Source organism: Crocodylus porosus, unplaced genomic scaffold, assembly GCF_001723895.1.
Source record: "Crocodylus porosus isolate Cpor-Errol unplaced genomic scaffold, CroPor_comp1, whole genome shotgun sequence".
Classification (NCBI taxonomy): Eukaryota; Metazoa; Chordata; order Crocodylia; family Crocodylidae; genus Crocodylus; species Crocodylus porosus.
The window spans coordinates 3,514,755-3,538,098 of record NW_017728913.1 but is presented as its reverse complement, the minus strand read 5'-3'; the positions used below and the strand labels follow the sequence as shown (position 1 = coordinate 3,538,098).

General features: G+C 41.5%; 1 protein-coding gene across 2 annotated transcripts in view; it reads left to right on the top strand.

The window, feature by feature from the left end:
* The window catches only part of RNF150 (ring finger protein 150), a 194,381-nt gene extending 171,464 nt beyond the window's left edge, over positions 1-22,917 (top strand). The window contains exon 7 of one of the 2 annotated variants that reach the window (XM_019534386.1): positions 14,647-22,917. In XM_019534386.1, coding sequence (XP_019389931.1) covers positions 14,647-14,765 — 119 coding nt within the window. In that variant the 3' untranslated portion in view covers positions 14,766-22,917. Of the gene's footprint in view, positions 1-3,556; positions 4,927-14,646 lie in introns of those variants that run through there. The other variant, XM_019534387.1, reaches the window with a different exon arrangement.
* Positions 22,918-23,344: the final 427 nt, after the last annotated feature.

Here is a 23,344-nt window from a genome sequence, read left to right as displayed (position 1 = left end):
CCTGTCAACTTGCTAAGTGGCTCTGCTGAGCTTTCACTTTCCAAGATGGCATTTCATGCATTATACATTTGCTGAGACATATCATCATGGGTTAAAATCATGCAGGTTTCCAACTCAGAACATCTTTGAATTATATGGCCATTTGGAAGAATCTAGTGCCAAAATATGGAAACTATGTGAGACTGCGTTCTAAATATTTCTACACCTACTGAGCAAAACAATAGCTTTATCAAATATGTTAAAACAATTGTAATGGTTATGAATTGTAATGATTAGAAAAGTTTCCTTACAAATAGAGAATAGGACACTAGAGACCTGTAGCCTGTAACTTATCAGAACTATAATCAGTCTATAACTATTATTAATTGACATTTCAAGATATTGATACTCAAGAGATATATGTGGAACTTTATAAAGAGGTTAGTTATTCTTGTTACAAGGCTTCAGGCCTATGAACACTTAAGCATTTGCAAAGCTTATTCACCCAAGTAATACATTGCATTGACTTTAATAGGTCTTAGGCCCTTGAGCAAAGTTACACAGATACTCAGTGTCTGCAGGAGCGGGACTGTGTATATTCTTATATTCCACAGGAGGAAACAATGACCCTTGGCAAGAAAAAGGGTCTATTATGGCCTCTTTACTACATCCTATAGGCTACAATCATGGAATGATAATTATTCGGTACTTTGTATAGTATCTATCCCAATATGGCCATAGTCTTGTTGGGCCTTAAGGCATTTCTTAAGATAATAACTATTAATTATTATTAATATTCTTTAATATTATGGTAACATAGGGATTGTAATAATATAGGAAAGCAAGTATACATAGAATAAAGATACTAGGTTTTCTTGTATCACACAGTTACATTTGTTGTTTATATCACAGGTACAGTTTGTAGTGCCAGCTATTACTAATGTCACCCAACACTTCCCAGTAGGAAACCCTGTTTTCAGCTGGCTATAACTTTACCCATCTTTATAACCTGGACTGAAATTGCATAGAGCAGCTATCTGCTTCAAGCAGATTTTTGGCTTTCTTGAAAATTTTGGCCAAAATGGTTCAGCTTTTTCTTAGAATGAGCAGGAAAACATACTGCTTTGCTCATGTTAACAATTCTTGCCTCTATTGCTTTGAACTCCTCTATATCCTGTTCAGAACAGGGAATTAAAATTTGTCTTGGGTTTGTGCCTTTTGCCTTCCCAGTGAAGAACTGCCCACGTTTTGTTCTGTAAACAATGGGGGGTGCAAAATCAACATTTTTGTGTGCTCAGTAGAGGGTTTTTTTGGAATTGTACATAATATCTTAGAGAAGTTGGACTAGAAAGAACCTTGCAAGGTCTATAGTCCCTGGGTGCCTGCACACGAGCCAGGAGGCTGTTCCAATGTGCTGTAATTACAATGATTGATCAAGTCTGCTCAGTTAATCGAGTCTGCTGGAGCATGGTAATTACCACAGTCCAGCCAGCCTCCGCATCTCATGCATCAGTGTCCCCACACTTCAGAATGGCAGCAGAGGCACTTGAACTGAAGCTTATTCAGCAAGCTTTAGATAAAGTGCTCCTGCTGCCATTTTGAAGTGCAGGGACACTGATACACGAAATGCTCCAGGTGCTTTAATTAGAGTGACTCTCAGAGCTGCTCTAATTAAAGTCCCTCCCCCGACAAGCCCCAAAGCACATGTAAAAGTGACCTCTTATGGGATGGGAGTGGGCACAAGGTTGGAGACCATGGAACCTAGATCTCTTGCAATCTCAATGATCTCTTCTCCCCTTCCCAACTTACTAGTGAGCTGCAGGTGGCGGAATGCATCTGATTCAAAGATAGGACAGAGGACAAAATAAGAAGGAGGAAACTAGTAGAGTGGGATAAGGAGTCTAGAGCCTTTTACATCCTGTTAGATAGGCTCCCCATCTCCCATTTTGGAAACAGGAAAGAGTGATCTACATTTTGGGATCCCCCAAGCTTGGGGGACTGGTACAACTAAACTTCTGTTCCCCCCCCCCCCACCTGCTTCACCCTTTCCTTCAGGCTCTGAAGGAGTCTGGCAGTATTGAGACTAGAAGGTGCAAGGGTCTCAGACACATTGAGAGTTGGACTGAGAACCATAGGGAGGCTTTGATTGATTGGGTAAGGAAACTGGGACTGGGGAAGACAGAGACTGGAAGCCAGACGGATGCAGGGGACCCCTGAGACTGGAAGAGGTGATTGGTGCACAAGGTGATTGGAACAGTCTGGAAAGAAACTAGGAGCAAATGTGAAGGAAGATGAGGCCCATGCAGAGGGGAGACGAAACAAAAAAACAACTTGTAAGCAAAGAGACAGTTGGGGCTTTCTAGACAGAGAGCTGGGGACAAGAATCCAAAAATGAAAGAGACTGGGGCAAAGAACAGGCAGTAAGTAGAAGGGAAAGACAGATAAGTTTGGCAAGGACACTGGAATAGGCAAAGTAATGTGATCAGAACTAAGAGCTGGGGATGGCTGAGAGTGCTATGATAGACCAGACTGAACTGAATTTCCAGGGGGCATTCAGTTTGCTTTTTTAAAAAGCTAAAAGATGACACTAGAAGACTGTTAAAAGGGTTCAAAATCAAGCACTAGGAAATGCTGAAATTAAAGTTGCCTATGCAACCTTAATTCAATCATCTATGCATTATGATGTAGGCTTTCATTGCACTATATCCTTTTTTTGCCAGAAGTCCCATAATTCATTTAATGCACAAGAGAGACCTACTCTGAACATGACTCAGTTGTATATTGAAGAAAGCAGGATACCTGCTTCATTTGTAGCAGTAGGGGCAAGGGTTGGCAGGCAAAGGAAGACAGATCGCATGGCAATGGCAGCTGAAGGCTGCCCTGGAAATCCAGATTCTCCCTCTGGCTGTGCTCCAGAGATCTTGGGTGATGCTAGTCGAATCACTTAAAACAGACTTTTCATAGATGGACAATAATTACCTGGCAATGTCTGAATTGATGCCCTGGCATTTGATTTGCTGTGGGTGTCAGCGTTTACACTACAATTGAAGAGTGCTGTGCGTTCAATGCATTGAAGAGTTATATAATTCTAAGTACCCTGAAAATCCAGTCCTAAGTATCTGAAATGGGGCACTCAGAATTAGTGGATACATGTGACATTAATCTCCGCAATCTCACTTCCTTGCATATAAAATGGTGAGAACAATATCCTACCCTCACACAGGGCTCTTGTGAGGATAAATTGTTTGTGAAGTGCTAAAAAACTGTGATGACGAGTGCCACAGTGGAGTCAGTGAGGAATTTAATAATTCTGTCCTCAGAGGACATTGTGAATTGTATGCAGTAGAGAAGGCCTGTGGCCACCCATTGAACAGCAAGAAATCAAAAATGTTAAATACCTGCCCATGAATTGATTTAATCAAGGATTTAATCAACCGTAAAGGAGTGAATCAATAATTCAGGCTGAGGGGAATTTTCAATATAATTAATGGCTTAATAATATAAAGCTTAATGCTAGAGTTCTAAATATAAGTGGCCTTGTTTCTGATTACTGACAGATGCCTTTTGTGAATTGCAGGTGAAAGTCTGAATATTATTTTTAGATGCCTAAATATGGATTTAGGAACCTAGCTTTAGGTCTGGAAGTTTTGACCCTAGAGTGCAACCTTCAGTAGAACATAGAAGATGGCATTGGGCAGACCCAGGTGAAGCAAGGAGAATGAAGCTTGGGAGAAGTGACTGTCACCACCATTTGATGAGATAATCTCATCATGATAACAGGGCTGTGCAAATAATTTGTGCATAAATATGAATCCACCCAAAACAGTTATGTTCAGGTCCCACCAAAGAAACCCAAACACTGAGTTTAGATCAACATGCACTTTACTCACAACACAGACAACATCTTTTCATCATGCCGATTTCTCCACATCATGGCACCCTACATTCTGCAAGCATCAAGAAGACAGCCACTTTCCCACATGGCCAACCAGACGAAAAGACAGACTACTCTAGCCCATCCCAACAGAATATGTCCCAGGGTAAATTCCAGGTCAGGGATGCTGATCTTAGTGGTGAATAATAGAAGCTCAAATTCTGTGAGTTTCTGCAGTTTATGGCAGAGGCAGCAGAGTGTCTGCATCATTGTGCTAACAGTAAACAAAGGATGGGATGAAATCCTTATCTAATTAACATTTGTGGGAGTAGAGAGAGAATTCATCCTAGGAATAGAATTCAACAAAAAGACACATGGTGGACAGTTTCTGACACATTAGGTGACCTGACAACACAAGAGAGCTGCCTGTGTGGTGTCTTGTCTCAGTATACTTACTTTTCTTTTGATAGTGCACAATAAAATTGGAAGGAGTAATAGTTACAACCCATAGCTGTAAAATTTGTAGGATCTGTATTACTTGGTAATCAACCCTGATTGATTTGTTTGCCTGGCAGATGTTGGATTTGGGACCAGAATGTATGTTACTGAAACAAAACTTAAGGACCATGAAAAAACCAGGCATCAATATGGCGATAAAACAGAATGAGACCCAAACCTTGCTCCAGATCTATGAAGAATTGCAGCAAGCATGGTTGCTGCGCAGTAACATAGAGCATAGCATAGCAAAAGATCAGGAGCATTCTGAATGCATAGACTTTAATTTTTAATTCATGTTAAATTCCAAAAGCATACTTTCCTGCCTTTCCTTTTTTCCTCTAGATCTCTCTCTCAGTTGTTCAGCAGGTGCCTCTCAAATGAATCAAGAATGTCCTGGTTTGTTATCTATTTAATGTACCTCAGACACATGCAGGAAGTGAAAGCGACTTTCAGATATATAGCAAACTTAGAAGTCCTTTAAATTACCCATACCCATGACCATGTTTTAACACACGTGAACTGTTCTTCCACTCCTCTTTCCTGAAAATACAGATAAAATACAGTGGACCAAATTGCACGCAGTGTTGATTGACTTCAGTGGAATTCCTCTGGTTTTACACAGAAGTGGGTTCATAATCCCTAAGTACTACTTCATGGCAACATAACAGTCTGGCCTTGAACTATACCAGGTCTATTCCAATGTGAGACCACTGATTTTATTGAAGTCACCCTGGTGCAATGCTTGTGTGGGACAGCAGGGAGGCACCGTATGTTGAACACTGAATAAATTCAGTTGAGAAATAGACCTATTTGGTTGCCAGACCTGCATCTACATATGCATGGATACTTGCGTCTAGTTTAAAGCTGTCTGGTTCCAGGGTTTTGGCTGGATGAATTTCACAGTATAATGATATGAGCTTCCTTATCATCCAATCCAGATTTTAGACCTTAACTTCACTTTATACAAGCTGAGGATCTGGCTAGAAAATTGTAATAAACCCAAAATTTTGTAAGATGCCTGAGAGGTCAATTTAATCAATAATGGTTTTTATATGCCCTCAAAGCCAGACTTCCATTGTCATATATAAGTGTCAAGTACCTCAGTCACTTGCAGACCTGTAGGACACCGCCTGCCGATAAACTAGGGTGGGACCGTTTCTAATTGGAGATCTACATGCCCACGTTCATCTGCCACAACTTGAAGTTAAAGGAGTTGGTTCAGTACCTGTGCATGTAGTCCCATGAGTAGTCTGACCGTCATCCTGTGAAGGTCCTACATTCCTGAGGGCTCTGCCACCCCTAAACCCTCGCCCGTTCCACCAGGTTCTGATCAGCCAGTTGGTCTTTCAATGTGACCTCAATTCCAATCAAAAAAAAAAAAACAAAAGTCAGGAAAAGAAGAAAACAAACAGGCACTCCTGGCCTGGTTTATTTTTCCGGCTGCTTTTAGCCAAGAGCAAACCAAATTGACCTTTGTGAGATCAGTCTCTCTTTGGTGGCTCTGAGCCTTTTGTTGAGGTTGCCACGATTCCCTTTTAGCACATTAGGTCCAACTGTGACACCATTTTTGGCTTGTGCCACTTTTACGTGCTTTACAGTACCGCAAAATCTATAGTACCCCTCTATTAGGGATATTACGGTACAAAACTCTGCCGGCCAGCTCGGCATGGAAACAAACAGTTCTGAGCCCCACCGGGTCAGTAGTCTTTGCTCTAAGTTCCCTCTGTAGGGTTTACTCTCGCAAGAGTCTCCTACCAGCTCTCCACGTCGCTCTCAGGGTTCCATGTAGCGTGTGTCGGCGCACTTCTTCTCCTCCTCCTCCTCCTCCTCCTTCCGGTTCTACACTCCCCCCTCTTTCCTGTCCCGGGCTCTTCTTTATACTGGCATGGAAGTTCCCTGCCCCTCCCCTCCAGAAACATGTGGGTAAGAGAGATTTCTGCCAGGCTCTTTGGAGCTTTGGACCTGGGATTGCTAAGCCTTTGTTTAGCCCTTGTGCTTTGGAGCACAGTGACTCTTTCTCTTTCTCACAATAAGGAATGGCAGAATTAATTAAAGTATCAAAGGATGGTACAAGAGAAGTATAACTAGCACAAATAAAGAGCATCATCTTAGAGTTAGCAGCATGGACAGTATATAAATAATAGGCATGTGCAAAGCGGCTAGTATTCGCTTCAAATTCAGCTGATTCAGGGGACAGTGATTCAATTCAGTGATTCGACTCACTGTCCCGAATCAATTCGGCCTCCGCTGAATCTCCGAATCAAACAGGCCCCATCCCCTGTCTGCTCTCCTAGCCCCGTCAATGGCTGCCCCACCTGGCCACAGCGTCCTGGCTCTTAAAAAAAAATCCCTGCACTCGCCAGCTGTTGCTAGGCAGGTGAGAAATCCCAACTGCCCCATGCTGCATGGGGGACTCTGACGTGAGCCCTCAGAGACCCCGATGGCCACTGCAGCTGTGGTGAGTGCGGGGCTTTTTTTTATTTGTTATCTTTAAGAGTCAGGATGTGGGGGCCGGGCAGGGCAGCCATTGACAGGGCTGGGAGAACGCAAGGGGTCAGGGGATGCTCAGGGGATGGGGCCTGGCGGAGGTCCCCCCATGGTCCCCTCCCACATCCTCCAGCCCTGCCCCCTACTTAGCAGCATGAAGTCTGGGTCCAGCTCCCTACAGCAGCGAGTGGGGACTTCCTGAATCTCCAGATCTCTCCAATTCTTTTCCAAATTGATTTGGAGAGCTTTGAATCAATTCAGACCTTTTTACTGGTCTCCCTGCTTGATTCAGATTTGGAGATTCAGCTGCCAAATTGGGCCAGATCTCCTCTGAATCAAATCGGCACCTGAAGCTTCGCACAGCCCTAATAAATAAGTGTTCCCATGCTCATTTTTCGTTACTGCCTGATTCATGTGACTGTCCAGGTTTAAAAAATTTGTAAACAACTAGGTGGTTTTATGCAATGTTTAATTGTGTACATGAAAGACTGGATTCTTTAGAAAACTGAATTAGCTCATAGACCATTGCTAAAATATGAAGGAACAGAGATCAACTCCCCACTGAATAGCCTATTGCTGTAGCCTGTGGTTTTAATCCAGAAGAAGAAAAGAATTTTGACTTGAGTTACACTTTTAGCAGCTGAATTATAACAGCTTTCATTTACAGTGTACTAAGACATACTTTCCTGGTTTCTCAAGGGAGAATATAATAACAAAGTAATACGTGAAGGTCCAGGGCTGGGAAAAAGCAAGTCTAGCCAAATTTTATTTATAACATGGAGAACTTCTAGTGTACATAGGCTTTCTGATATTTATGCTTATGTGATCTGTTGAACCCCTGGGCATTATGGCAAAAGTGCATGCACAATCACTGGCCCTGTAAGCAGCTACTGTCACTTTTTCACACTTCCATTGCAATTGGAACAGAAGAGGCTGATTTGGCCCAAAGTGTACTGAAGAGCAAGTCTGGAGTTGTCCTATCTTGCACTAGCAGGAACAGTTCCCTGGACCATTCCATGGACCCAGGGTCATCTGCTCCAACCGCACCCCAGGACTGCCTCCTGTGCAAGGGAACAAGAGCAAGTTGTAGAATTAGCTATATCAGGGGTGTGAAACATATGGCCCAGGGGCTGGATCTAGCCTGCAGAGGCATTCCCTTCAGCCTACAAGGCTCCTGGCAAGCCAGGGGCAGGATCTGATTCAGAATCTGAGGCTATGGGTCTCATTGGGTATGGCTGTCACTGGTAGCGGGGTGAGCACAAGCTATGCCAACACAACCCCACATACCCTGCAGCCACTTGTCCCATGGCCACTCGCCCTGCTTTCTTCACGACTGGCCCTGCTGCTGCCTCTACCACGGCTGGCCCTGCTACCTCTTCTGCTTGCATCACAACCATCAGCTATGGGTCTTCTAGATCCTACCCAGAGCACGGAGTGAGTTTGATGCCACCTGAGCTACACTGACTTACATCTCTCAGGGATAATCACTAGCTGCCTTGTTAGAAGAAGTCAGTGTCTCCTTGACATTACTGGAACTGATCTGAAAGGATGGAGTTGAAGCCTATTATTTTTCTGACTCTCTTTTTACTAGTAGTTTTCTTATTCCAAAATCTATACAACTATTCAGGCTATGAGGAAAACCTTTAAGCATAGATAAACATTGTTCATCTGCTGTCTTCCTTTTAAACCACCAAAAGTAACTAAATATTATCTATCCATATTTCTCCTGAAATCAATACCCACAAGATAATATAACTGTTTTTTCCTAATAAAATTACAAAGAGATGGCTGCATCATTATTGTATTATGCCATATGCAGTCATAGCAAAATAAGTGGTGGAGCACCAAAAAAAAGTTGAAGGTAGAGCATAGGTTAGAAATATTTTTTTTGTTTTCTTTCAGGTTTCTCGTGAGGGGTCAGGACACAACTGGAGATTGTCTACATAGAATTAGGCATACTGAGACGTGCAGTTAGCCTCTCCAGCTTGAAAGGAATGTGACACTGGAGGTTATGCGACACAACACACAATGCTAGTTATGTCCTTTCAAGCTGGAGAGGCAAACTGAGTGAGGTACCTCTGGTAGATGGTAAAACACACTCAGGAATCTAGCTTAGGATGTGCTGCTTTGCCTCCATCTGCTGCAAGCCCATGTCACAAAAAGCTACAGTTTCAAACGTAAAATATTATGCTGCACATTGTTAAGCAGGTTTGCCTCAAGCATTCTAAAATCATGGCTCAACTCACCCAGAATCACCACTTTGCCTTTAAAATCATGAAATTTTTATAGAATCGTAAATTCAGGGTTCTTTTTATTTCCTTTCTGTTCCCGTTTTCAAGCTTTCTTGCACAACCACTAGAGCTAAAAAGACTGTTTTAAAAAAAAATCTCAACTGTGATTCTCGCCCAGTTCTAAGAATGGAGGCCTTAATATTACAACATTTGCAAGATTTCATATGAGTTCTTAATGGCACATACTATGTGATTCACCGTTTCTATATTCATAAATAGGAAATGAAAAATGGGGATACACAAATGCTGGCTAAGCTGCTTGATACTTGCAGTTCAGCCAAAGTTTATTTGCCTCCTACCCTGAAAATCTCACTGGTTGTGCTGGTGTACAGTAATGTACATCTGGTAAAGAAATAACTGGGAAGCCTGTATTTTTATTAGTACAGCTAAGTGGGACAGTTGGTAGACATCAAACATTTCTGGAGAGCTGTATGTGATCAGAGGTCTGAATGTATTACTGAGCATATTGGCATAGACATCATTCATCTGGAACCCTGTTTACAGCCAGATAGAAAATTGTTGAAACTCTTGTCTTATAACTCCTGATGTTATGGGATGTCACCCTCTGTCCACTGAAGTCACCTGGACAAGTCTTATTATTTCTCTGGTGCAGGATCATGCATTAAATGCACAGAGATGCATCTGTTTTCTTGTGTTATTCACATCTTTCAAACGAGATTCAGCACTGAGCCTGTGAAGAAGAATGTAATTTCACTGTGAAGAAACTGGCTTTCCTTTACATTTTCCTTGCATCCTTTCTTTTGAACGTACTGGACTGAAATGATGGGGCTCCAGCATTCAATTCTAAAGTTCTTATAGCATATGAGCAAACCTTTTAAAAGAGGAAATAGATTAATATGACCCTCAAAGCATTGTCTGAATGTTAGTTTTCATGACCCATTGCATCTGACTGAATTTCATTCTCAACAATGTAGTTTACAGTACCAGCACTTGGACAACAGGTTATTTTTTCTTTTTTATAAAGGCAGACTTTACCCAGACTGTTATGTAATGGCTAGTGCAGTTCATTTTTCCCCCCAAAGAAAATAACCTTTAATGGCAGAATGGAAGTAAACAAGTTTGGAAAGTTTTTACCATCTCTGAATGTGGAAACGTAAGAACTAGGCAGGTCTCCACAACCATTCTCTCCATCTGTTGGGACACTGATGAGATCTTTCTTTCCATGTCTGTGTGGCCCTGAAAGAAAGTGAATCCTTGAATACCACTGCAGCACCAAAAATGTGTATACTGTAGTACTACCACATATGCACTGGAGAGCCACCATGATGGTTTGGCATAACTGTGGAGAGCAGGCCCAAATCAGGTGGTTCAACTTCTCATCTCATACCTAGTTCAGGTTAAAATTGCTTTTGTCTTGAGAACCCTCCAGCTGTTTGTTCTAATACATGATCAAGCAATGTAATGTAATGTATCATGTTCTCAATGTAATGTAAACTAACCTCAATTTATCTATATCATCTTTTGTTACATTTTCAAAATCCTATTAGTTATAGAACTCCCATTAAAGCCCATTGGTCCAAAATAGTATATTTTAGGCCCAGGTAATTTTTGTTACTAAAAATGCTGTCATAGGTTTAAATACTATATGACTTTGTACTTTTTCACTGTTTTGATCCAACGAACAATTCAATATAATTAAAGCTGTTTTTCTGCATTATATGTTACGCATTCAAAAACTATTTCCTTCACTTCCAGTGGCAACACTGAAGGTCAAGGCAAATGATTTCAGGCTTTTACCTTCTGTGATACTGATGAGTATATACTAGAGGTGCACAAATAAAGACTTTTTTGGCTGATACCGATGACCAGTTATTAACCAGCCATATTGGCTGATACTGATCCGAGAGCCAATATGCAGCCTGCCAGCTTGGAGAGCAGTGTCCAGCTGGTAAGTCTGTGAGGAAAAAGAGGCATGCAGGGAGCAGGGCTATCGAGGCCCCCACAGAGAGGAAGCGAGTGGGGCTGGGGCAGGGGCAGGCATTGCCCAACCAGGGCAAGCTACAGGGTGGAGGCACAGGCAGCTCATCTGGGGGAGAAGTGGGGGGGTGGCTCCCCACTGCTGCGTGCTTTCCCAGGGGAGGTATGGGGGGGCATGTGCCATGGATTTGTGTTCAGTGGGAGGGCAAGCTGCCCACTGCGGGCTCAGGGCAGGGGCTGTGCTGGCCTCTTCCCAGCAGGGAGGCTGTGTCAGGGCTGCACTAGGGGTGGGGTGGGTGGTGGGGGGCGTTGGGAAGGGGGTCTACAGGAAATTTTGGGGTGGCTGTAGCCTACCCTATAGCACCCCCCCCCAGCGCTGCCCCTTGCCCACCGCAAGCACAGCCCCAGCCCGGCCTCACTGCTGGGAAGAGGCCAGCACAGCCCCTGGCCCTGACCCCACAGCAGGCAGCCCACCCTCACCCCATGCAGAAATCCAGGGGCACATGCCCCCCATGTCTCCCCCGGGGGTGCACGCAGCAGTGGGATCCCCACACACACACGCCCCAAGCAGGCCATTTGTGGCTCTGTCCTGTGCTCCACCCTGCCCCAGCCCCACTCCCTCCCTCACTGTGGGCGCCTCAGTTGGCGCCCCCACACACACACCTCTTTCCCCTCTCAGAGACTTCCTGGGCAGACGCTGCTCTCCTAGCTGCCCAGCTGCATTCCTGGCCGCATGCATGCTGTAGCTGTGTACATGCACATGGCATTTATCAGTGACATTATCGGCTACACCAGCCAAAAAGAGCCAATTGACAATAATGCCAATTTTCCTTTTGTTGGTGCCGATCTGGTCAATATATCGGTACACCTCTAGTATATACAGAGATAAAGGAGCATGAGCGTCTAATTATTTGTCTTCTAGTTATATATAAAAAGAGGGAAGAAACGATAAGCAGGGATTGATTTTAACCTTTACTTACCCAGCTGTTCCTAACTTTTCTTTCCAAAGTCTCACCTCTGACAGGAGCATGAGAAACTATATACACTTTTTCTTTAATAACCACTTTTTTAAGATTCCACAGGCATTGTGAGATGGCTGACAGGAGATTGTAACATTTAATTTAGGATAAATGAGCAAACTGCATGTTTCACTTTTCTGGCTTGCTTAAGGTATTGTTTGAATATCTAAGAAATTACAATTTTGTATCTGTATTTAGACTTTTTAGTTTAAGTGTTAGTCTAGCTTGGTTTCTGTCATCTAATTATGAGCTCTGAAAAATAAAGAAAGGAAGAAGTGCTCTAGCTTCATCAAATATTATCACCCTAATTAAACAGTTTTGCCAGCTATGAAAGAATCGCCTTCTCTCTGTACTGTCGTGGAGAGATGGCCTCCTAAGGTCATTTAATATGCAGATTAGCCATTGGCTTCAACAGCAGTTGGATGCATTACAATAAGAGCTCAGGCTACGAAAAAGTGTGGTTCATTCTATTAATACAGCATAGAGAGAGATCTGCACTCAAGTGAAGGTTAATTGATCTGTCTCTAAATTTAATCAAGATCAGGGTGGATTAAGAAAAAAACCCCTGGGACTCTGAGTGAGATGTCACCAGAGTATAGCTGCAGGTCTTTGCAAAAGAGATTATTTTTTACTGCTTTGTCCTTAAAGCAATGATTCTCAACCAGGGTGCCATGCGATCCTTTTAAGGGTGATACTCAATATTAACACTTTTAAGCGTGCAGACTTCTACAGGCGATTCAGAAAACAAACCCAGAGATTTCAGATAGGAATCCATCGTATCAAAAAACACGCCAAGTTCTGAGGCTTTCTGAGTTCTTTTGCAACAAAAGAAGACTTGCTCTATCTTTTTTCCGTAGTTAAGGAAAGAATAAATGCTAAGAACTGGCATTTTCTGAAGGGTGCCTTGAGTCAACATGATTGAGAACCAGTGCCCTAGAGGGAAGACAGGAGGCAAAGACTCTTCTGCCCAATATGGAATAGACTGCGCTGCCTGGATGGAAGAACTCAGGAACTGGTGGTTGCCTATGGGACATCTGTTGATCAAATGCCAGCTAAGCAGCTTAATCCTGCCTGGTATATTCACCTCTTGGCCACTTTTTTATTTTTTTAATGACAAGCGAAACTGCTCAGATGACCCATACTTAAACACGCTTTGCTAGCGTAAAATGAATGAAACAGCACAGAACAGAAACAAAGAAGTGCAAGCATGCAAGGAAATGTGTTCTTACTCAGTTGCCTTCCTTTAACTTCCTTCTGAGGTTGTGGCACACAATAAATAGGAATCCTACTTATTTTATAACTCTGTTCCCAAGCTAAGCTTTTAAGCCTCTAGTTTATATGGTGTGGGGAAAAGAGTACAATTTAAAAAAAAAATCTCCAATAATTCTGAGAGTCTAGAAAACCAAACCAAACCTATTCTTCAGTGAACCTTGAAAGGCATTGATGGAACGATATGTAATGGTCTAGGGAAGATCTGGTTCCTAGATCTCTTATCTGCCCACCTGCCTTACTACTAATTGGTACTGCCCCATAAATTACTTCTTTCTTATTTAATGCACTTTATTGTTTTACACTAATCAAGTTCAAAAGTTATTTGGTTCTTTGTGCTAGTCTCTGCTAATTCTGGGAAAATAGGCCTTAGCACAGAGATATAATTTCCCTAAATATTTTCAGTATACTTGCAACTCATCTACAACTTGGAGTATGTCTGTGTTTAATGTGTGTAACCAACTTAGGGATCTCCATGGTGTTGTAGAGAGTTGATGGGGACTGAGAAGAAGTATCTATGGATAGGGGCGTACCAAATTCAGGGTGGCTGCCCCCCAATTTGATAGGCAAAATGCTGGGTTCAGCAGCCATTTCTCAGGTGGAGGGCAGCAGGCCTCACATGCCTCTAATTGGCTGAGGACCCTGGTGGCCCTGCCTATCACTGCTGATTAGCTGTGAGGGCTGCCTGTCATGTGGCCCCTCCCATTGCCACTGACTAGTGGAGAGGGGAAGGGCTATATGACAGGCAGCCATTGCAGCCAATTAGGAGCAAGGGGTGGAGGCAGCACTCAGACTCTCTGCAGTCCTTAAAGCAGGCAACTTCACCCTGGTGGACTGCCACAGCACCATGAAAACTACTGGCTCCCTCTGAGAAGCCAGCACTTTCTTTCTAGTATTTTTTTTTTTTCTTGTGGATTTCAGGGGCATTGCCCAATTTCGTGGGCAATCCCGGATTTCGTGAAATGGACAAAATTGCAATTTTGGTAGATCCCTATCCATGGAGGAGAAGGGTGATTTTGGGGACCAGGGGACAGGGCCAGGAGCCTTTACAGGACTGGAAGAAATGAGTCAAAGTTCTGGTAATCTTGTTTTAGTCACAGGTAACCCCTGTCTGGGTTTTGTGATTTCTAAAAAAAATTTCAGGCAAAGATTGATCAAGAACAACCTTCAGGATCCAAGCAGACATCAAGGAGGTTTGGATTCAGATTTCCAGAGTACCCCTGCATTTAAATAACTGTGGCAAACTGATGTAAGGGCTTGAATGTCATTCCTGTCTCTGTTCTTCTTTCAGATGAACAGGAGCCTACTGTGAGCAGCGACTCAGATATTTCATTGATTATGGCGATGGAGGTTGGACTGTCTGATGTGGAGCTTTCCACTGACCAAGACTGCGAAGAGGTGAAATCTTGAAAAACAAACAGCGATTCCTCACTAAACTAAATGGTAAGGGTGAGGGGAAGGGACAGAGTCAGCTTTCAAAGATTTGGACCAGTCACGCGCGCACCTCCAGAACACTATAACTCCAGTGCACTCCATTCTGAGATGGCCATGAAAAGCAATAGCAACAGTTGTGTCTACCTGGATGCAGTTTCATCATCTACATATGTCCATTTCATTCATATGGAAAATGAAAGTTGATTGGTTTCCCACATGCTTAAGAACAGTCATGTACCTCTTCAGTGGCTCATCAACATGCAACTAAAATGACAGCTTGAGTGTTTTCTACGCCTGTTCAATCTTTTTTCAAAAAAAAAAAAAGATGATGATGATGTTTATTTATAGTTCTTTCTGGATGGACACTTTCTTTCTTTGACTGACCCCAGCTTTTTCAAGAATTCAATCTGGAAATTTGACTTCCTCTTCTCTAGTCACTTCATGATCCGTCTCCAGGATTTGTTATTGCCTTGACATTTCTGCATGAAGTATGCATGGCTTCACTGAGAAATGGTGCCTCAGCACCCTGTATTAATATGAAGCCTGCTTTCATTAAGATTTTAAATCCTTTTGAAGTGGTTCTCAGAGATTATATCTTCCAGAGGCCCTTATCTTATGAGCTAAAGCTCTGAATTAATTGAGGTTGCTGACTTGTTGTTTAAAACTACATTATGTTGATTTCTGTTTGCAGAGCTCCATTAAAGGGGCATACGGTACCACGTAAGGGTGAGAAAAACAACAGCATTAGAATTCGCCTGTCCTTGCGATCTTTTGCTGTGTTGTCTGCCATTAGCAACCTCCAGTGCATTAATGCTCTTCCCCATGGTTCAGTAGCTGATGGAAAAGGTTCTACTTTAAAATCCGGTACTTCCTTAAATTTGAAAAGAAACCTCTGCCCAGCAGGCCAGTGAGTGTATGTGCAGTTTCCTAAGGACACTTAGTAACCCGTTTGCCGTTTGTGTGACTGAAGAAAATACAGTTAGGCCAGATTTGAATGGGGGAATGCCCTGTAATATCACAGAAAGAATAAATGGTGAAAGTAGAAGCTGGTGGCCAAAATGTATACCTTACTTTTTCAACTGGGTTTTTGTACATCTTTGTTATCAGCTCCAAGAATCTAGGTGAATCCTTAGTTAACTACTCTCTAGAGACCCCTGTATACTGCGGTGATATAAGACACTTATCATACATTTGTGGCTGAAAAATGTCAGCAAAAAAAGTCGGGATGTTTTTTTCTGGTCGGAGATAAAAATAGAGACATCATACGAATGCTAAAATCTAAGTTGTTTTAACCTATGCTTATGATTTTTTCTATCTTTGACTACAATTTGTAGAAATGTGCTACTTATAGCTGGGTATTCAGAATGCAATTTATGTTTCAAAAAAAAACTATTCAAGTATGAAAAAGGACTTTCATCTTGTCATTATACTAGAGTGAACAGTCTCAGTTGACAGTCAGATGATTCAAATCACATTACCCCCTGTTGAGTAGGTCAGTAAAATCAACAATACAGCTCATATCAAAATTTCAAGGAATGGAAAGCTATTTTCATTTCATTGTGTTAAAACAACATCTCCAAATAACACCATTAGGTTCTTTCAACATTGTCATTTTAGTCCTCTTCATACTTTTAGTTATACAAATTTACTTCCTGCTGAAAGTTGACATATGAGATTTTACTCAGAAAAAAATTAATGACAATTTAAAAAAAAATAACTGATTCTTTCTTAAATTACAGGACAAATGGGGGTGGGGACTTCCTTTATAATGCAAAGTTCCTTTTGTAGGTTAAATTTTGAATGTTATTAGCTCTTAAATTGAAGAAGGAGTTTAGGCAAAATAATCTGTGCAAATAATGATTCTGAAGTATAGCTTGTGAAGCATCATTTGTTTTTTATAGATACTTTTTTAAATATATTTTTTTAAATAAGAGATGTAATCATTTGGAAATCTAGGCTGCTTAAAAAGAAAAGCAAAGATCGTTTCAGGGTGTACCCCAACCAATTGCCAATATTGGTGTTTTTAAAAACCAGATTGTCTTATTTGACTGATGTTCTATTTCCTGCAGCCACATGCAACACCTACACTAACAGCAGAGGAATCTGAATGAGAATTCACCCTGCAAAGAGACTCATCCTCAAAGAGTCTGCATAAGGTGATGGACAAACTCCACTTAAGCCCTGAAAGTAATGCTGAACTAAGGCTTAGGTGGTATAGAGAGCTGCCATGGTACATAAGAACAGAAATGAAACTCACCTAAGCTAAGGGTTCCAGCCCACAGATGTGTGCTTCAGTAGGGAACTTCAGTTGTGGGCACTTTCCTAGTGCTGCCATAGATCCTAGTGTCTGCCCACCCATCTCTATCCCAAGGCAGATCATTCTGATGTGCTCCCCTCTTCCCTCCCCTCCCTGCTCTCTGAAACTTGAAACCCTGCTCCCCAGCAGAGTTTTGTCCAGGGTGTCAAACCTGCTAGTTACACCTCTGTGTTAATTTGTGCTTTGATGCAAGTGCATGCTTACGTCTCTCCCTATTCCGGAGAACACGTTCACAGGCTTAATGTTATGGTTGTATTTAAATACCTTTGATTTCAGCAGGATTTAACAATATGCCTATAGTAAAGCTTCAGTTCCAAGTGGAGATGCTTTCCTGAACAGGACTTGATGAAGTATCTTCTTACATATAACATTTGTAAAATGCCTTCAGAATCTTTGGCTATGAAGTGCTAAAGAGTACTGAAGAATATGAGTAATATATAGGTCCTAATTCTGCAAATATATATGGGTAGACACAGTTTTACTCGTGAGCAGTCCTTTGGACTTTAATTAGACTATTAACATGCGTAAAATTAAACGTGCAGATGTGTGAGACCAAGCCATGTTATACAAGATTAACCCTTGTACAGATGTTCTATAGTCCCTACATACTTACGTCAAAACCTGGGATACAATGTTAAAGGCTTGGTCTATTGTAAAATACTTCCGGGTGCCAGACACTTGATGCATAGCAAACCTGTTTCCTGGCCTAAGATACAAGTCAGCCTGCTGCATATCAAAATACAGTTCTGTGGTGCCCTACAAATGGGGGCAGTTCATGTAAATAATCTGCCAGCCTCATACTGTAACTCTCTAGAGACTGTCTATTTCACTTCATCCCAGTGAGGAGCCATAGTCCAAGAGGGTTAAGTTCTCATGCTAGAATAATCTCACGTAGGCTATCACTGGCTTGATCAATGCTTTAAGGAAAAAGGTTGCCCATCACTGATCATCTTGCTTCTCCCCACATTCTTGCTGGTCCTTTCATCCGAGTGATCGTCTCTTTTGTTTCCCATTCGCAACCTGGATGAATGGTGGGAAATCATCACCTTGGTGAAACCTTCTGTTCTCTTTCACTGAAGAACAACTTGTATGAGCCTCACAGATTTTCTCAATGGCGGAGAGCCCAGTCACATAACTGCTGAGCTCATTTCCCATTCCCAAAATTCTTTGTGCTGGTCAGAGACTTCTCCTTTAGCTCTATAAGGGAACAATCCTGGGCAGTCCTGACATGCAGGAATTGTTACTGAATGGGCACTTTCCCCCTCTGGAAAAGTAGCAACCTCAGCAGCTGTGTAGCTCAGGAAGCCTGAAGGCTTCAGGGACCAGGCGTTGTCTATGTGAATTAGAGCAGACAGAGCCTGGATTCTGAATTTCCCTTGCTTTTATGAGTTTAATGAAGCTACTTCCCAAATAGCCTCCTTAGCAAATTAGCCACATAAAAGTGTTGCCTGGGCAAAAGTTTGCATTTGAGCAAAATTATTCAGAGTAGTCAATTTGTATATGCAAATGATAATTTATGTAGGGCTTTGTCTGATGCACTAGCACCAGCTGTGTATCCATCCATGATTCATCCATTCTGGTTGGTGATGAAAATTTAGCACATATTGATTTTTTTTTTTTTTTTACAACTTCATAATAGTTTACAACATGCAGGAATGACTGGGACAATCGTGGACTAATAGTGTGTTGACTAAATAAATTGATATTCACGTTCAAAATATAGCATTGAGCTTACATGTATACATGCAGTAAACTGATTGATGCCACTTTTAAAAATGAAATGGAATGCAAACGGATGAAGATGGCAAGTGCTGACTGGTTTTAGCTGTTAAAGACTATGGCACCAAAATCTAGTTTAATATGAGCAATTGGAAAACCTTGAAAACATATATGGGACTGGGTGGAAATCATTGCATTTATTTCAGTGAGCTTTGGATCAGACACATAGGAAGCAGCTGTATGAGAGAGTTTTTTGGTATGAATTTGCCACTTATTACAAGAGGTGCTAGTGGTAGGTGCTTATTCATGGTAGGGAAGCAGATCCATAGAAAACGGTTCAGATCCAATTCTAAATTAGGAGTTTCCTGAGGAATAAAGGCTTCAGGAGCCAATATTTTTGTTCACACCAAACCTGAGTTTCTGTTTATTAAATCTCCTTCTCTTCTTTTGACTCTAAAACACCTTGCTTAATTAGAAAGATGCCTGGATCAAAAGACCAACCTTCACTCATCAGTCATAGCAGAATTGCTTAACAGGCACCTGCAGACTGTTTTATACATGTATGAGCCCTTACATTGCAGAAGTCAGCTGCTAAATTTCCAGAACACAGTTCCCATTAAATGTGGGACCCCTCAATGCACAGTAATTTGTTTGTGTAGATGTTCAAATGTACTGCCCTTGGAAGGTTCTCCATTTAACGTGTGTTGCAGCTCTTCTCCCAGGATCATTTGTTATTAAAAGGCAATGATCCAGTTACAGTCTTTTATGTAACACAAGATTCAGATTCTTACTGCCAGAGTTGCTTTGCACTGAAACAACAATGCATGTTATATACAGGGCAAAAGTTTGTGCAGCTGTGAATTCCCCAGATTTTATTTATAGGTGGCTTGTTCCTCACTGTCCCCAGGAAAGCTTAGGACTAAGCATAGAAGTCAGAATGAGGTAAGAATGATGGCCTGCGCAAAAGGAAAGGAAACCAACCAGCAGATGATTGCTTGAGGTTTATTTCTCCTTTATTAGACCCTTTACTTTTGAGTTTGGGGGCATTTCTGCCAATATCTATAAAAGTGAAGATTGCAGATCTGCTGGGAATATAATAACAAGCTCATATTATCACAAGTGCAGGCTGCATCCAGCTGAGGCTGACCTGACAAACAGAAGAGATGCTGCCAGATTCTCTGGTGTGATGCCTTTGCGTTACATTGCTGCCCCAGGGGCTTCTGACCTTTACCTGTTCCACGGAGAATACATCACACAGCAGACGCACAGGATTTGGGGCCACCCAACTTGCAGGCAGAAGGAGCCGGGGGGGGACGCTGCCACGATAACACCCATGTTACACCAATCCTCTGCTGCATTTTTGGCTGCTTGTTGCTATGGCAGCAAGTAAGACCCAGTCATTAGCCTGCCCTTGTTCAACACAAAGGCCAAGTACAGACATTACACTTTTACCAGTGAATCCGGCCTATATCTGTAATCGAAAACAAGTTTGACACACAAAACCTGTCTATACCCGTAACAGAACATAAGTTTGGTGCACACAGACTGGTTTAAAAATGGCAGAACCTGGTCTAGGACTTCCCACCCCTCCCAGCGAGTGGCCAATGTATACTCTGTTCACTAGTTCTCTAAACTATGCCACTTACAGAAAACCACGTAACAGATCCATTCTGCCTTGGGTGTTTTGAGTGCCTGTGCCTAGCCAAAGGACCTAGTCTGTCCTAAGTAGCAGTAACAAGTCAGCTTTATACCAGCTTTGCATGGCAGCCCAGTTTCTGACATGTAATTTTTATACCTCCCCCAAATCTGGACCATTACAAAGATGAGGCCCATTTTACACCGTTTTGATAGTGGAAATGAAAATCAGGTCCTTAGTTGTCTTCCCCCCAACAATCCAGTTAACCTTAAATGCTTAGTAAAAATTGGCCCTGTGTTCCTTGAGGCTTTCAGGATAAACATGACTTCATATACAACTCTACCTGGGGCAGCTCTTTGATAGCTAAAGGTAGATCATTACCTTATTGAGGAAAGCTGATTTACGTAGTCATATGTGTAAGCACATATTGGACAAGTCTTGTAGTGAATTGGTTTTCTTGAAGTTATAGTTAAAATAATAACTTGAAATATTTTGCAAGAGATAGAAGAGAGGGTGAAGTTAGTTTGGGGGATTTTTTTTAATCTGAACAGTTGATCCAATACAACTGGTTCTTTTTATTTTAACAAACTGTTGCCTGAACTAATCAACACTTTTGCAGCTGAAAGAAGAACACCAGATGGATTCTTTAGTCTGGAATTTGTGCATCCAGATGGTACTTATTGCAAGATAACAAGGGAAAAGATCGCCCTCTACTGCATGGTTTCAAACATGGTCCCTAGAACCTTTACATTAAACAAGTTAAACATGAGCTGTCGTTCTTTTGGTCACCAAGTGTGACTTGGTATCTCAGCAACTAAGAATTTGGTCCATATTTTAAAAAAAGAAAAGTAAAAAGGAAGATGCATTAAGGATGTTGCCAAGGTTGAGTACCAAGCCAAAGCAAGAACTTTTCACCTGACATAAACCCTGTATTTCAAAACTCTTTCTTGTGGATTGGTCGCATCTTGCTGATTGCAGGGGAAGGGGAGGTGGAAGGAAGGAATAATGTTTTTCTTTGGGGGCAGGGGGTGTTGTCTGATTATCTAAAGCTTGTATAATTTTTACCAGGCATCAGGATCGACATACTCCGTAGCTATGAATGTATAAGTTTATTACAGATGTGAACGATCAACATGTTTTCTATGTGTACATACCACCATCCTCACTTGCTGTTTCACATTAGTAACTGGACATGGCTGTACCATTTTATACAGTTGGGGAAGGGGGGGGGGCGGGAGGGTCTGTTATTTTTATAGCAAGATGTTCCTTGTATTTAAAGAACATTTAAAATGATTTTGTACTTGTCAAAATATACATTCCATCCATTTCCAGAAAATAATAATTTTTATTTAAAGTAGTTTTTAAACAAAAATGAAAAAAAAGTGGCAACTATTTAGTACGCACTTCAAGAGAAGAGCAAAAGTATTCTGTTCTCCAGCGATGGCTCCAAAGTTTTATCTAGCAATGTATTCTCTCTCAGATTGCAGACCAGTACCAGCAAATGCCAAGAAAAAAAAATAAGAAAAAAAGGGGGGAAATTAAGCCCTTGATATACTTTATTTTGTATTTCAGTGCATTATTACTGAAATATTTCCAATTGAGAAAATAGTACTTTATAATAGTGAAATATTATTAAACATTAAAATATAATCCTGCTTCCCATACTTTCTTCAAAAGCTGAAAGGGGAGGAGGTGGTTAGCTACATGCAAAAACTGTCTTGTTTTGCTGAAAACCAATAGTGAGTGAGTTGTATGTTTAAGTGAATCACCTTAGCTGGCATTATCATCAGTTTCTGCAGAGTACAATGTTTGCTGTTTTGACAGTGGAAATTACTATTCACCTCTGCATTAAGAAATTTTTCTGTCCTCCAAACAAACTCACCCTGATTTGTAAATCATCTGCCCAAAAACAGTAAGAAATTCTATGGTGGCATTTGCATAGACAATTTTTAATTTAGCATCTTTTGCTAGCTGTGAAATGTCTGCCTAAACAATGCAGTAGTGGTTTGTGAAGCAAGCCTTTTTTTAAGCATTATTTTCTGTACAGTATTGCAAATGTATTTCAAGTTTTTGCTGTTATTTTATTATGCATACATCTTCCCCCTTCAATGCACTTTATATCTCTTGAAAAATATGGGAGTCAGAGAATTATCATCTTTAAAGGGATTTGCCTGAAATCAAGAGGCGCACTAACTTTTATTTTGCTTTATTATATACTGTAAATGCTTAAGAGCATAGACAGTGACTCAGTTGGGGGAAATGCTGAAATGTTAAGACTGATATTTGGAATCATTATTCAGTAGTACAACATGGCTATTTTTGTTATATAGAAGATTATAATGTAAATACGTGAGACTGTGTTATTATGTATTAGTAAAATATTGCAACTATAAAAGTTAAAGGATTGTGAATCCCAAGGAATTTTATTGCAAGTTTTTTAATAAAAATGGATCTGATTACTGTGTCATACATATTTCCTGACAGAATGGTAAAACTAGCTTTTGCTGATAAAATGAAAATTACTTTCGCATTCTCATTCCTTTCTTAAACTGAGTTTGGTGTTTGTGGAAAGCAGTAGCATGATACAAGAAGTAGATAGGGCTCTGCTGATGAGACTTAAGACTGGTATTCAGTGCTGCCACTATTGCAGTTCTGTGGTCAAAGGTTTTGTCCGACTTCCCCACCCCCCGTTCCCTCTCATACATAGCCATGGACATTAGCACCTGACCAGTGCCCCCAGCATTTCAGCGTGCAGGGCTGAGAAACAGCAGCAGGCAAGCACATAATGGTTATTGTGCTCACTACATATGTAGCCGTGCCTTGGGCAATGGAAATGCATTTTAGTAGATATGAAAACAGCTGGCTGGGAAGCTCTGGAAGTAG